At 41.0% G+C, this 13,349-nt stretch overlaps 2 protein-coding genes across 9 annotated transcripts in view; both read right to left on the bottom strand.

The window, feature by feature from the left end:
- The window catches only part of atp2b2 (ATPase plasma membrane Ca2+ transporting 2), a 107,579-nt gene extending 100,980 nt beyond the window's left edge, over positions 1-6,599 (bottom strand). For 6 of the 8 annotated variants that reach the window (XM_035631820.2, XM_035631809.2, XM_047332474.1 and 3 more), the window contains exon 1: positions 6,463-6,599. The gene's annotated coding sequence lies outside the window, so the exon portion shown is untranslated. Of the gene's footprint in view, positions 1-5,137; positions 5,154-6,462 lie in introns of those variants that run through there. The other 2 variants (XM_035631815.2, XM_035631810.2) reach the window with 2 other exon arrangements.
- A 3,781-nt stretch (positions 6,600-10,380) lies between these two features.
- The window catches only part of iars1 (isoleucyl-tRNA synthetase 1), a 43,837-nt gene continuing 40,868 nt past the window's right edge, over positions 10,381-13,349 (bottom strand). The window contains exons 33-34 of the mRNA XM_035631806.2: positions 13,006-13,158; positions 10,381-11,448 (exon numbers count right to left, since the gene is read on the bottom strand). Coding sequence (XP_035487699.2) covers positions 11,366-11,448; positions 13,006-13,158 — 236 coding nt within the window. The 3' untranslated portion in view covers positions 10,381-11,365. The remainder of the gene's footprint in view (positions 11,449-13,005; positions 13,159-13,349) is intronic.

Here is a 13,349-nt window from a genome sequence, read left to right as displayed (position 1 = left end):
ACTCTCTCTCCCTCCCTCTCTGAAAATAATGAATCACTATCAGTTGAAGAGAAAGTATTTGTCCTTATAAACAACCAGCTTTGGGATGAGAAACAAGGAAAATTCTAATCTTGTTAGACAATTCCCCCTGAACAATCGTGTGTGTATGGGCATGCAGGAGTGTCATCGTGTTTTACTTAGGCACTACACTATTTTCAGCAACCTTGACATCAACCCACTGTGCACACCCAACCCCCACCCCACACAGACACAGACACACACACACACACACACACATGCTTTAAGTATTAACAGAAAAAGATGACACATGAGGAAGAGTGGAGGTCTTCCCATGCCCCCCTGCCCTTTCTGCTGGACTTTGAGATCTCCCACAAGCTGAGCTGTAAATAGAAAGTATCCCCCAAAAACACACACACACACACACACACACACACTCGTGTTTCCATGACTTCAGAGGACATCACATTGACTTTCATTTATTTCCTGGAGACTCACTCTATAGCCTTCATCAAACTACTGCTATCCTAACCCGAACCTCCTAACTTTATCCTAACCATAACCTTAACCTAACCTTATTCTAACTTTAAAACATGCCTTGCTTTTTCTCTCTGCCCATTCATAAAACAGCTGACGTCCCCACAACGTAGCTGTTTAAACATTTTTAAGTCCCTACAAAATTAGTAATACTTGGATCACACACACCCACACACACAGAACTATACTTAGATGCCGCCATGTTCTCAAACTGCCTCTCTCCACAGCGAGACTGGGCACAACAGCTTGATCTTTAAACCAAGACAAATCTTCTTGTGAAACATTTAAAGTGAAACAGTTTGAAAGTATAACTTGAGAAAGTTCAGCTCACACTGGCCTGCTTGATTTGATAAAGAATAGTAGCACAACAAGGTTTCAACACATGCACCACAACTTTGAGCCTCTCTGGCAAACTCATGGAACATTTATAATAGAGATTGGACGATACTACAGGAAGAATACAATAGATCGATGGCTACACAATGACTACTTTGTGTGTGTGCACTCCAGAACATTTTGGTTTGAATAAAGGAGATGACAAGGAATACAACACACGGCCATGACTATGCCATGAACTGACAAATGACTGTGACTATCTGAATGACCTTACTGTGAACATCACAGAGTATAGTGTTGTTTCAATCTGGACTCCTACGGCTGATATCTTTGCAGGGGATCAAGGTTCTTCACATCTCCAGTTCTTATATATTATCTTAATATGGTAACCCCCATGACCTGCAGCGTCACACTGACCCACAGCCATTTCATATATGTCTTTATTACCAACGTGTATCAGTCAATGCCACATGGAATCCTATATCCCCCATTGCAGGTATAACTGCCCTCAGTGTCTGGTTACCAATAACAGTGTGAACAGCAGTTGATGATACATGAACCTGAGGTGAAGACCAATTTCTTCTATCTATAAGGTACTGGACAGCATACACTAAATCCTTCAACCTTGCTGTTAACACATCTTAAAGATTAAAAATACCACTTGAAACACCAGTGTGAACACCAGTGTCAACAACTGGTGTCATTCTTTGTTTCTGGGTTTCTAGGCATTTATCAATTAGATATCCCTTTCAAAACATGACGTTCACTCCCAGAAATGGAACTCCCACTCGTCTCTAATGCCACACGACCGTGCACAGTGAATTTTGTTTCAGGGGGAGAACAACAAGTCAGCAGGAAAGAACTTAGGTGACCACACAGGAGGTACTGTACCCGCTGTGCCTCATATGTGGCAGGAATTTTAAGCCTCGGAGGAGTAGGAAAGAAAATCCTAAAAACAATGCATGTGTAAGGTATATATAATAAAACATTCAATATTTAAAGTGTTTTAAAGTATGATATTAAGTCATTTCAAGTCAAGTATGTACAAGTTTGCCACTTACATTGTTGTAATGCATAATTCCTCAAAAATGTAAGTTCCTCTCATCTCACTGAAGGCTTTGTTAAGCAAAAGGTTTGACCCGAATGTTCCCAACACAAACAGCCCACCGAGAGCCCCTTAATGTGCTGTTTACCCTGGAGTCTGGATTATTTAACTGCAAGTGCTGAAAGTCCACGTTTGCCAAGACTCTAGAAATCAGGCGAGTTGACAGAGCGTGGCTTACAACAGGATAATATAACATTCCTTACAAAATAGGGTGAACATGAAGGTAGACAGTAGCACAAAGCTGAACCGGGCGATATAAACTAATGAAAATGTGGCTGCTTATTTAAGGGAACAGTCATTTGTGAGCTACAATTACACACAGAGTACACTGCAAGCAAGGCCACCACTGTTTCAAGATTGCTATTGCATAACCACAGCTGGACTGCCGGTGCTTTAGGCAGCAGTACTGCTAAAATCAAAATGAAGAAACGAACACATAACGGTTGTTCGCTTTAGGTGTGTTGTTGTTAATTTCAAAAAATGTGTTCTTCACAGGAGAAAAACGCTGCATTCATCAAGTGAACACAGCGCCTCACTGATGAAGACTGCGAGCTGAAACACGTAGGCGCTAAGTCCATTTATTAAGCGCCTTCCTTTTTTTTTTGAAAAGCAGTGTGCCTTTGTAGTTTTTTTGGTTATGACTTATTGATTACAAAGCAAAGTATAACATTTCTCCTTTTTTACTTTCACTGTGCCTGATTCTCTTAGAATAAAATTCTGGCCACATTTTTCATACAATTCTAGAGAAGAAGTAGAAGTTAATGTCAAATCTAACTATAAAGCAAGGAATCTCTCTCTGTTGGTCTGTTTGGTGAGATTTGGAAAAGCATTATATTTAATATTAATAAACTTTGAATGAACAGGCGAACAGCATTCAGTCATCTGTGCAGTTATTGTGCGTGCAAGCTCTTTGTGTTGCTGCTGAGGTAAATGTTATTGAAAATTTGAAGACATTGTGCCTTTAAAAAAAATACTAAGGAATCATTATTTTCTAACATTTAATAGACCAAACCAGTAATCGATTAAGACGAGAACAGATGTTATGTCAACAAACATATATGTACACACAATGACTATTATTGAGGTCAATACAAATGATTGAGTTCATATTCATGTATCGGACAATAAGTCGATAAAGTAATTACCGTGACAGGTCTAAATATAATATTACAAACGTTTACGGACTACAACCAAACTTGTTTCGCTGCGTAATGTTCCACTCTATAAACGCGGTGGTTATGTCGGATTAGTTTATTTGTCATCTCTAGCATTGCTCAATGATGCAACCATCTCATTGCAGGTGTATTGCCCGAAGAAAGTACAGGGTCAAGTATGAAGTTGTTTGTATGAAAAAGCTGCAAACGACCCTACAAGTAGCAATACCACAAGCCAAGCTACGGCACTACTTTAGCAGACAAGGTCTAAACGGTATAAGCAGCTTAGATGGTGTCTAGACATCAATGCTATAAAGAATATTTCTTTAAAAGAAAATATAACCTGACATGATATGCACACACATTACTAGTGTAAAATCAAACACTTACAAGGATTACAAACAAATAAGAAGCAACTCTGAGCTCACATTTTGATTGGCACATTTGGACATCCACAACAGCCACATCACATTCATCACTGTGAGATCACACCACGGGGGACGAGCATTCGATCAGGCTACTGAGCGAGATGGAGAGAGAGGGGAGGTAGGAGAGAAACACACAAGAAACATATTCGGCGACTGATTTTTCATCCATCTCTCCGGGGGATCCTGTGAGGACCATGGTGCCTACAATAGTGTTTCTGATAGGTGCGGTGAGAATTGGCCGTGGTTAAATTAAATCTAATGCTGTGCCCGCGATATGCAAATGACAGAGGAACACTGAATCTGCAGCAGTAATTAACAGTCCTCAGTATTAGAATTCATTAATTTCATTTTATATGCGGATGCTTGTTTAAACATAATGAAATGGGTTTTCTATTTTTATTTATTTTTTCATTTGCCTAAATGCTGAATTCATTTCAGTTTCTACTGCCGTTAAGTTCACACCGTTTTCTACCACTGGTTCAAAAACTCAACGATCATTTGTGAACTAAACTGCCTTTTAAATATTCATCACTGTTGCCAGTGTGTTTGTCCACTCAGCGATGTCCAGCATACCCCGATCTCCAAAGCCTCTGAGATTTCACACACACTTAGACAAGATGTCAGCTTTTACTACATTGCACAAGATGTAATTATCTTTTGCATTATTCATCGTCATAGGAACGGAACCACAAGAGCTACTGTTTGTGAGGAAGACTGATGGTGATGACTGTATGCCTTTCAAACTCAGAAAAAAATGGCAAAACAACAAAGATACAGGAAGAGGCAGGCTGTTAAAAAAACATGCTAATATTCCTTTTAAAGGAGAAATATTATGCTTTATCAGCCTCTCCATTTCCTCTAGTGTGTCTGCAAAGTAAAAAAAAAGCCCAAGGTCGGAGGTAAAGGGAGCTCCTCTCCCCGACAACAACGAAAACACTGTTCCTGAAGCTCGTCAGTTCGTCCGATTCTTCCGCAATATGGTGATATCACCATTTTTACAGAAATGAATAAGGCATGTCTAGTGATGAGTCTGGCACGCCCCCATCAAAGTCGGGTAAAGCAAGAGCGAGAATACTTTTCATTTAAAATCCTTTAAATTGAATGTTACCATGAGCACATTTCTTCTTTGCGCGCAGGCACATTTTTCTATCATTGACGTGGAGTGTGTCATCTTAGTTTGCAACTGGTTCACCTCGAACAGTGTGACTGCAACTGTTACAGTTAACCTATAGCACATATCAAAAAAAATCCAAATAATGAACCACGACTGCAAGTGTTACATAACTATGATCACAGCAGAGGCTTTACAGTAACTAACAGTGGAGCTGGGTATCTGCAGAAAGCCTCCAAGAATCATAAGCATAAAAACATGGGTTATACAAACACAATTTATACAGCTTATTACTTAGGATTTAAAGTAAACGCCTCCTCTACATCCCTGAATAAATCTGGAGTTGGGCTGCCGGTAAGTTCAGCCCCAGTTTGTGCCTCTCGTGTATTATCATTACATTCAAGTCACACGACAACTATGAATCGAATGTTCTAAAGACAAAAGAAAAGAACCTGGCCTCTACACTTACTGCCGCTCTGAACGTACTTCCAGAATGATTCTAGACCGAGTGAATTAAATAGTCTTCCTGTTGGACAAAAGAACAAGTTTTAACCAATTTCTTTCATTATGTGTGTGAATTCTAACAGAGGAAGATGGAAATGACACAAGTTCTTGTTCACAAGCAAAATATCGACAGAGTTTCTTTTATACTGTGTGTGTGTGTGTATATATATATATATATATAGATATAGATATATAGATATATATAGATATAGATATAGATATATAGATATATAGATATAGATATATATAGATATATATATATATATATATCATGTCATACACAGGGCTGCACGGTGGTGTAGTGGTTAGCACCTTCGCCTCACAGCAAGAAGGCCCTGGGTTCGAATCCCGGTTCAACCAGCGCCTTTCTGGGCCCCCGTGTATGCGTGGGTTCTCTCCAGGTTCTCCGGCTTCCTCCCACACTCCAAAGACATGCAGGTTAGGTTAATTGGAAACTCTAAATTGACCATAGGTGTGAATGTGAGAGTGAATGAGTGTCCGTATCTGTATGTGGCCCTGCGATAGGCTGGTGTACCCCGCCTTTCGCCCAATGTTAGCTCCAGCGACCCCCCGCGACCCTTAAATGGATAAAGCGGTAGATGATGAATGAATGTATGTCATACACAGATTAAGGTGATAACACAAGTTTACATTTTGGTTCACATTTTACGGAGTGTACATGGACATATGTAATTTCCTGCTGCAATCTCTGTTTGACTAAAAAGAGGTGCAACAATTACAATAAATTAGGGGTTAGGGGAGGATTCTGGGGAAAACCCTTAAAACAGCATAGAGTGTTGTTCAACAATCAGACGCTCGGCTCTGTGACTCCACACGACGGACAAGCTGTGTAAAAAAAAGAAAGAAAAGTAAGAGGCATGTAGGTCGCTCGCCCCGATTATATCATCAACCAGCCAACGTGTGTCTGCGAACTGTAATATGAAGAATGTGCAGCACACTTCCTGGAGAGGAAATGAGAAAGGAGCCGGCCGACATCCGTCCACCTCACATCCACTGCATACCTGACAACGACAGCAGACCTGAATGGGGGTAGCAACAGTGTGTGATCCATGCCGACACATCTCAGCCACTGTAGGGATGCCAGGGCATCTCCCATCCCCCCCCCCCCCCCAACACACACACACACACCTGACAGACGTCTCTCCCTAGCAACCACGACGAGGACAAACTCAAAGAAAGGGGGAAATGGCACAAACCAGAATGTGAGAAGCACCATCTCCCACCTCCACCCACGCCCCCTGGGGAATGTGTGTCGGATGCTTGTCCTACCTGTCCCTGCTGGTCCAAGAGAGGAGAGGATGAGGAGGAGGATGAGGATGAGGAGGAGGAGGAGGAGGAGGCGGAGGCAGGCGCATCCGGATGAAGATCGACGCTGGTACTCTGAGGATCGGGAGATAACGGGAATCTCGCTGCGCTGTGGCAGGAGTGTGCTGCTGCTCCCCCTCGCTCCGTCACGACGCGACCCCGCGTTGCGCTGCGCTGCGCTGCGCAGCGACCGAGGAGCGCAGCTGCTGCGTGATATCACCCGAATCAACTGTGACTGCTTACTGGAGGGCGATTCTATTCGTTTGTTTGGGCAGATGATGCAGTTAAAGCATGAAGTCAGACTTCGTGGGAGCGAGCTGCAGTGTCCCCTGCGTCCCGGCGACGTCGTTCACGTTCACTTCGCACATGGTTGCCAAGGTAACCGTTTGTCAACGACTAATCCATCGATCAAACAAGGAGTGAAGCATGTCTGTGGTAACTTCCCTACGGACCAAGGAGGCCTCTTTATATTTGGCCGATAGTTCAAATCCAAAGACAACCTTTTAACTATCATGTCTGACTCGAAGAAGAAGAAAATCCCAAAATAATCATATTTGAGAAGCTAAGAGTTGACACTTTATCTTACAAACGACCAGACAGATCAATCAACTGTCAGTTTGGAGTTATTTAATTATTTCCCCCAATGTCGCAGCTGCTAAGAGGCTCTCTCGTCCACCGCATCTTCCGTTTCGTCTCAACTTTAAAATATCAAAATGCATCGTTTTCTAAATTCACCGCGCCGCCGCAGAGCGAGCTAGCATCGAAGCTAGGTGCTAAGCGTCGTTATGAGTCACCGTCGCGGGGCTGAACCGAGGTGTCGAGAGACACGTTTTGCCAGAAAGCTCAACCCTCAAGCTCAAGAACTTAAAAGGCAAAAACATCCCCCACCCACTCCTCTTTCGAACGTGACACTACTTTCCGCAGTCGTTTGCCCCAAAATAAACTTCATTTCCGCATTTGTTTGCATGTCTGCTAGCTACATCTTAATGCCGCGTTCAGGCCACCCCGGCTTTCAACGGTCACATGTCTTCCCTAATCCTGTGATCACCGGTCGCACATGTCGGGGGAGTTTCTGACCCCGCGACCAGAAAGCGATCTCCCCAGAACGAAGTGCAGACACGTCAACAAACTGATCAGAGGTGAGCACCAGTGCTACGAACACTGGACGTGTGTAAACATCACCGTGTCGACATGTGCTCGAAATATTGGGTATTGTTGTGAGTCTTCCCATTCTGTGTACACTGCGTGAATGCAGCACGGTTGTTAGCGTTAGCTTGTTTAGAGCATCGTGTCAATCAAAAGTCCAAAGACCCAACTTTAAAAACTTTTTTCTTTCTTTTTTATCTTTAATTTCTGTGGCTGACTTTAATTTTTTAATTTTAAATCATTTTTATCTTAAAGATATGCAATACGCTAGTATTAGCCTGACATATAATGGCGGTGCAAACATTATTTAAAAAAAAATATGGTATGTAGTGTTAGTTTTTTTTGTAGTTGCATCAAACAATAATCACCTGGGTTGTATTTTTGAAAACATGGTGACATAATGTCACAAGGCAAAGCCCTGAGCTAACATCAACGTGGCCAAAACAAGCAGCTTAAAGCACTCTATATGTCAAGATATAAGATAGAAGGACAGGGTGAACTGTAGTTTGGTATTATCCAAGAGTTTTATTTTAAATTCAAATTTGTGTTGATTTAATGAGAATCAGGGGAGTAAACTGGAAAACGGGAGTAATAGAGAACCGACAGAATACATCCGCTGAACTTCACGTTGACCAATAGTTTCAGGTTTTCAGGCCAGCCTTAATAAACTGGGGCTATTCTGGCACAAAATCCATGCTTTGATTTACATATCTTTTTTATTTATTTATTTATTTTTTACATTTAATATTCTGCAATATTTTTGCTAAGCACTGGGCCACACATCCTCCACTGCCAAAATAACAATCACGCCTGCTTTCATTCATCCTCGGGACCCATTGTGCTCCCTAGTTTGAATTCGCTGCCGGTCATTCTGCAGCGGGGCTACATGCAGGGTGCTGAAGATTGATTTACTGGCAGAGATTTAGATTTTTCCATTAAGCAGGGCACTTGTTTTTGCCAGGGCGGGCAGGTTGGAAGCAGCTCTCATTGGTTTATAACTTGTAACACCTACCGTTATCCGGGCAAAACTTTTTTTCACAGAGATGACTGTCACTGTAGCACACTGTAATGAGTATTTGTTGTCCCATCATTAGAGTAAGATGACAGGGTTCATGTTCACTTGGCTTCACCCGAGCTGCTTACTGTATTTCTGTGATGTCTGTCAGCAGATGGGTAACTGACCTGCTCCCTTGCGCGGGCCGGGGTGTTGCAGAGGCACAAATGGAGCAGCGGGAGCAGATGGGAGCGAGACGGATGAAAGGAGGATGAGACAGAGCTGTGTGCTTAATATTTAACCAGCGAAGCAGCACGCTGCTCCGCCCCAGGAGGGGCGAGTATGAAATCCTTGCATTGAAATGACACAATGATTGTAGAGATGCTGTAATTCACAGGTGGAGAGGACCTCGGTGCCAAGTACCAGATTTGAGGTGGTACTTTCACTTTCACACCACATTGGTACAGTGGGAAGTACTGCACTTAGGTCAAATAATATTCCCCCAAAATTTTCAAAAGCGTAAAAACAAATAATTGGAGCTCAGTGACAGTGCATTCCAGAGTTGAAGAGTTTTAGAGAATTAGCCCCTGATATCCTTGTTTACCATGTGTTTCAAAGTACAGAGGGCACCAGCCATACGTTTTATGTATATGGGCCATTGAAAACGACATGGATGAGCTGATACTCATCATGGTTGATTGTTGCGCTTTGCGGTATTTGAGGGGAGAAGCAGTTCAGTATAGTGTGCTGGCGCCAGTAGTGCAGCAGTCTGCAGTGAGCAAACTTTTGTGTATATATAAATGTATTTATGAGCTATATGCGCATACAAAATTATAATTTGGTGCCATAAAAGGTCACAAGGAAAAGCGAGGTTCGGCAGCAGCGCCCCCAACTGAGGGTTACCTCAACTGCCAGTGAGCAGTTCTCCTTCCTGGGCCATCCGTTAATCAATATGCACTGATCTCTCGATATTGGCTCCGGACCAGTGGGAACCCGTTTTCACAGACACAGATTAACACCATGCCTGTTGACGTCATTGGCCTGTAATCATCCCCTGGGAAGCCCAGTAGGCCAAACACTAAGTTTAATTATCAACAGTCAAACCAGACCTCGGTGTCACCACACCGTTATTAGGAAATACTGTAGGGTTCAACTCTGAGACTTTAGTGACCATGTTAACTTTCTGCTTCAAAGTCTCCAACAGGACTACAGTGTCTGTTTTCCTGTTTCGTGGAAACTTTTTTGGCTTTTAATTCTCATTTAGAACTATGTCTACATTTAACTAGGCTTACTGTTACTGTTGTATGCATCCGTCAACCAGTCAGGTTGCAGTTCACATCCACGTCAGTCCATATTCATATGTAATGGAGACTTAGGAATTTACTAAAACAATGTTTTATATGAAGTTGTCAAAAATTTGCGTATGAATTCTTATGTTGTTATGCCTAAAATGTATATTGAGAGGTAAGTGACCTTGACTATTGACCACCAAATTCTAATCAGTTCATCCTTGAGTCCATGTGAATGTTTGTGCCAAATTTGAGGAAATTCCCCAAAGGTGTTCCTGAGATATCACGTTCAGAAGAATGGGACGGATGGACAGACAAAACATTTGCTTTCACTACATCATCGATTTTCTGATTTTGGTTTTATTGGGCAAACAGTATTTTCAGCAGCATTTGTCTGCAGCAAGATATCCTGGGCATAGCGTTTAAATGAGAACAAAGAAAGAAAAAAACATGTTAATTTGTTGTCACCTTTGATTTATTCCATTTGTCACTTAAAATAGTACATTATCCATTTGTTGCTTTTTTTTCATTACAGAACCCCTTTGTCCCTTAGGTGAAGCAGCCAGAAAATCAATTTCACCATTTAAATGCCTTTTCAATTGTCAAAGAATCCCCAATACAATGAACAGAATAGGTTTATCTGTTAAATTCAAAATGGTGTTGAAGCACAATAGACCAAATTGGTTTCCCATTTATGAGCCACAGCAATAATTGCTCTAGACTAAGCTCACCTCAAATCAGCCTTGAAGGGCTGCAGCTTGCATAATTTTTATAATTAGCTTAATAAAGAAGAACAGCCATTGGTAATGTTGAAAAGCTAGGGAGTTCCATGGAATCTTAATTTCCAAGTTACTCACTGAAAGAAATTGATTAAAATTGACATAAAGAAACATCGGTTTTCCTTTTGCAGTGGTTAAAAGTCATGATCACACATCTGTTCAGCTGCTGTGAATAAACGAGCCTTGTATTCTTGAAGTGCATTTACTTTTTAGTCAAATGTCTAAATCTCTTCTCTGTCCAGAATAAATAAAGCCCAACAACACAATGTGCTTTCTTAGAAAACTGTTACATGAAACTCGTGACAAATTGAAGAGTATGAGAGAAAGAAACTGCATCAGGGAAGAGAACAGTAATCATGTCTCAAAATGTTTTTAAACACATTAAACTCATCTTCAGCCATGATCATTTTGTGTCTTCTCGAGAAACTTCAAGACATAATGTGAATCTATGGAGACAGTTGTGAATTTGACAGACACACCTGCTTCACATCAGAAATTCCCCCCCAAAAAATACATGGCACGCATTATGTTGTCATAAATCCAGTGGACATCAGGAGCAACTGGGATTAAAGCAGATTAGGAAAAAAACTTTCTGGGAACTTGTGATATATAGCTGAGACAAATGTTGATGGTAAGATCCTCGGATGGCTTCTTTGGATTTATGTTTCGGCAGTTGTTGGAAGAACTCTCACAAACAGAGTTTTGGTGTCTAGAGATTTTACAGATGAATCCGCCGGCAGCTCTAAAAAAAAAAGAGAAACAAGGAGTTGCATAATGTGCCTGATTAATATAGAGCAATTATAATATTTTTTTTCTAATAATCTGAAAGATGCTACTGGTTGGTGCACTTACGGATTAGAACACACTGATTATGTCTCGCATTTTATTGATTTTAAAAGTTATATATGTTTCAGGTCACAGAGATATGAAGTAATATGCATGATGGGTAAATAAAGAAAGTTCAGCTATTGTATCCAACAACATAATGCAGCTAAAAAAGTAACCGTCACTTGCAATTTCTGTGTGTGTACCATTTTGTGATGTGGATCATTGTCTGTGCACTGACAGATGTACATCTCTGTTTCATATTATAACCTAAGCAGCGCTTAAATGCCTGATAGTTTATCAAGTATCATCTTAAATGTTTATTTGTAATGGAGTATTGACTGTGTAGTATTATTCATTGTACTTCAGTGAAAGATCTGAATGCAAGTGAGGACTGGTAAACCTGAGTTAGCCTCTCCTGGCTTTGCTCCTGGCTTTCTTCTTTTTTTTTTGCTTCAACTAATTGAAGCAAAGAAATAAACTAATGAATAAATCACTCTCTCTCTCTCATACGAAAACGTCAGAACGTCTAAAACAAAATCCCTAAATACCCTGGCTAATTTATGACATTTTAAAACAGAATTCCTTTCATTCTTAACCGTTTCTGGTAACAACTTTTCCTTATCAGTGACGTTAGCTGATGAAGTCAAAAGCCATCAATCTAATTTCCCTGTCACTTTGATTCAGCCCAGCATTTCTGGCCTTAAGTCCGTTTAACCCCCAAGTTGGGCGGGACTTGCTTCTCTGCGGGAGTTGGGGTGATTTTATTATTCACTGGTCAGTGATTTTAATCCAGTCCAGTGCATGGATGTATGTAACCTTTAATTACAGTTGAAATTACCTACCATTTTAAAGCAAACTCGCGGTTCTTCCAGTAATTCAAATCCTATCAAAAAAACTTTTTGCCAGCACTAATATAATCCTAATATATAGTCTTATTTGTGAACCAATATGATGACAGAAAATATAAGCAATTAAGAGAGGCTACACCCTGTCTCCGCATTAATGGTCTGTTGAAATTTTAGGAAGAGAGAAGAGAACTGTTATTCTCTTAAAACCCCTCTTTATACATTACATTATACATTTACATTTTTGTTAAATTGGTGCCCAATAACTATCAGCACTTTTTGTTTGTAATGTACCCATGCATGTACGCTCAACTATAACTGGATTACTTTGACAGTGAAGGAAACTTAAAAAGGTGATGAATCTCAGGCATGATCTGAATTATAATTTTTCTCCAATTTCTAACATAAATTGTGGACATGTATTTGTGTCTATTGGCTTTGTCCTCCTAAATGTCCATCTCTATTATGGACCATATCCCGTCATTTTGTCAAGTCCGCAGGGAGAATAATATGATATTTCATCCCCCACCTCCCACCTCAATGTCATTCACATCCAAATGGGGCACACGTGTCTTCTTCATGATGGATAAAGTTGATGTGATATCCACCAGTTTGTTTCATCTTACCCTGGGTGAGGTCCTGGTCCAGGTAGAGCTTGAGCCATCTGCTGCGAAGGCCGAAAACCTTGGCAGTCTCAGACAGGAGGCCCGAGTAGTCCAGCCCATTCTGTCCCATTGGATTCATCAGCAGGAGGGTGCCCACCTCTCCTGTCTGGCATTCTAGGGGAGAGAAGAGGGCAAGACGCAAACAAAACAGATTTTACTTCCGTATTGGCTTTTGAAATTGTTCACAAGTGCCAAGAGAGAATGTGATCAAGCCTTAAATTGACCTGACAAGATTTATGTTAGGTTTGGTACTTGTCTTTATCTAATTTACTGCCTAATGTGTGAATAGGAAAGGGTCAGATCTG

Source organism: Scophthalmus maximus, chromosome 6 (genome assembly GCF_022379125.1).
Source record: "Scophthalmus maximus strain ysfricsl-2021 chromosome 6, ASM2237912v1, whole genome shotgun sequence".
Taxonomy (NCBI): domain Eukaryota; kingdom Metazoa; phylum Chordata; class Actinopteri; order Pleuronectiformes; family Scophthalmidae; genus Scophthalmus; species Scophthalmus maximus.
This window is presented reverse-complemented; position numbering and strand designations above follow the sequence as displayed.